The sequence below is a fragment of the Neopelma chrysocephalum genome, unplaced genomic scaffold, assembly GCF_003984885.1.
Source record: "Neopelma chrysocephalum unplaced genomic scaffold, ASM398488v2 Primary Assembly neopelma1_294, whole genome shotgun sequence".
Taxonomy (NCBI): domain Eukaryota; kingdom Metazoa; phylum Chordata; class Aves; order Passeriformes; family Pipridae; genus Neopelma; species Neopelma chrysocephalum.
In genome coordinates, this window is record NW_020897956.1 from 21,180 (window position 1) to 22,490 (window position 1,311).

The 1,311-nt window shown below is 66.7% G+C and overlaps 1 protein-coding gene across 1 annotated transcript; it reads left to right on the plus strand.

Moving 5' to 3' along the window:
- Positions 1-6: 6 nt before the first annotated feature.
- LOC113978156 (ATP-dependent 6-phosphofructokinase, muscle type-like) lies at positions 7-1,137 on the plus strand. Its single transcript, XM_027704872.1, has 3 exons — positions 7-122; positions 211-322; positions 868-1,137. Exons 1-3 carry the CDS (start codon positions 88-90, stop codon positions 1,120-1,122), a joined length of 402 nt encoding a protein of 133 aa, XP_027560673.1. The 5' UTR covers positions 7-87; the 3' UTR covers positions 1,123-1,137.
- The last annotated feature ends 174 nt before the right edge of the window (positions 1,138-1,311 follow it).

Sequence of the window (1,311 nt, forward strand, 5' to 3'; positions counted from 1 at the left end):
TTTTTTTGGCGTCCTTGCCGGGCGCCTTCCCCCCGATCCCAAAACCGCCCCCGCCCGCAGGTCAACGTGGAGCACCTGACGGAGAAGATGAAGACGACGGTGAAGAGGGGGCTGGTGCTCAGGTTTGGGCTGGCCTGGGGGGTCTTAGGGGGTGTCTGAGGGGTGGCTGAGACCTGTCACACTCATCACACCCCCGTGTCCCTGGTGTAGGAACGAGCGGTGCAACGAAAACTACACCACGGACTTCATCTGCAGCCTCTACTCCCAGGAGGGCAAGGGGGTCTTCGACTGCAGGAAGAACGTCCTGGGGCACATGCAGCAGGTCGGGATCCCCCCCAGGAAGGGGCTGCCCCTTCTCCTGGGGTTCTGCCCCTTCCCCTGGGGTTCTGCCCCTTCCCCTGGGCTTCTGCCCCCTCCCCTGGGGTTCTGCCCCTTCCCCCTGGGGTTCTGCCCCTTCCCCTGGGGCTCTGCCCCCCTCCCCTGGGGCTCTGCCCTTTCCCCTGGGGTTCTGCCCCCTCCCCTGGGGTTCTGCCCCTTCCCCTGGGGCTCTGCCCCCTCCCCTGGGCTTCTGCCCCCTCCCCTGGGCTTCTGCCCCTTCCCCCTGGGGTTCTGCCCCCTCCCCCGGGGTTCTGCCCCTTCCCCTGGGCTTCTGCCCCCTCCCCTGGCGTTCTGCCCCCTCCCCTGGGCTTCTCCCCCCTCCCCTGGGGTTCTGTCCCCTTCCCCTGGGCTTCTGCCCCCTCCCCTGGGGTTCTGCCCCTTCTCCTGGGGTTCTGCCCCTTCCCCTGGGGTTCTGCCCCCTCCCCTGGGGTTCTGCCCCCTCCCCCGGGGCTCTGCCCCCCTCGCTGACCCCAGATTGTCCTGGCCCAGGGGGGCACCCCCACGCCCTTCGACAGGAACTTCGGCACCAAGATGGGGGCCAAGGCCGTGGCCTGGATCACCGGGAAAATCAAGGAGTGTTCCCGCCACGGTGGGTGCCCCCCCCGGGGCTCCCTGAAGGATTTGGGGGGTGGGGAGGGGTTCCCACTCTTCCCCACAGCCAAAGGCAGCCCCCGGCCCTTTCCCAGTTTCCCCCACGTCCCGATACCCCGAGGGGCTCAACACCCAGAGCCCCCTCCCTGCTGAGCAACAGCAACTCCCAGGAACACAAACCCCTTTTCCCCACCCCAAAATCTTTGTGAACCCAAATCCCTTTTCCACCCCCAGATCCTCATTTTCCCCACCCTGACCCTTCCACCTCCTCAGATCCGTGAACCCAAATCCCTTTTCCCCCACCCCAACCCTTCCACCTCTGCGAACCCGAACCCCTTTTTT

What these genes read in the sequence shown, in the direction of transcription:
- LOC113978156 (XM_027704872.1), top strand. Translation starts at nt 88, where the DNA reads ATGAAGACGACGGTGAAGAGGGGGCTGGTGCTCAG. An exon ending in AAGAGGGGGCTGGTGCTCAG is followed by an intron (nt 123 to 210) that starts GTTTGGGCTGGC and finishes TCCCTGGTGTAG; the next exon opens with GAACGAGCGGTGCAACGAAA. An exon ending in TCCTGGGGCACATGCAGCAG is followed by an intron (nt 323 to 867) that starts GTCGGGATCCCC and finishes GTCCTGGCCCAG; the next exon opens with GGGGGCACCCCCACGCCCTT.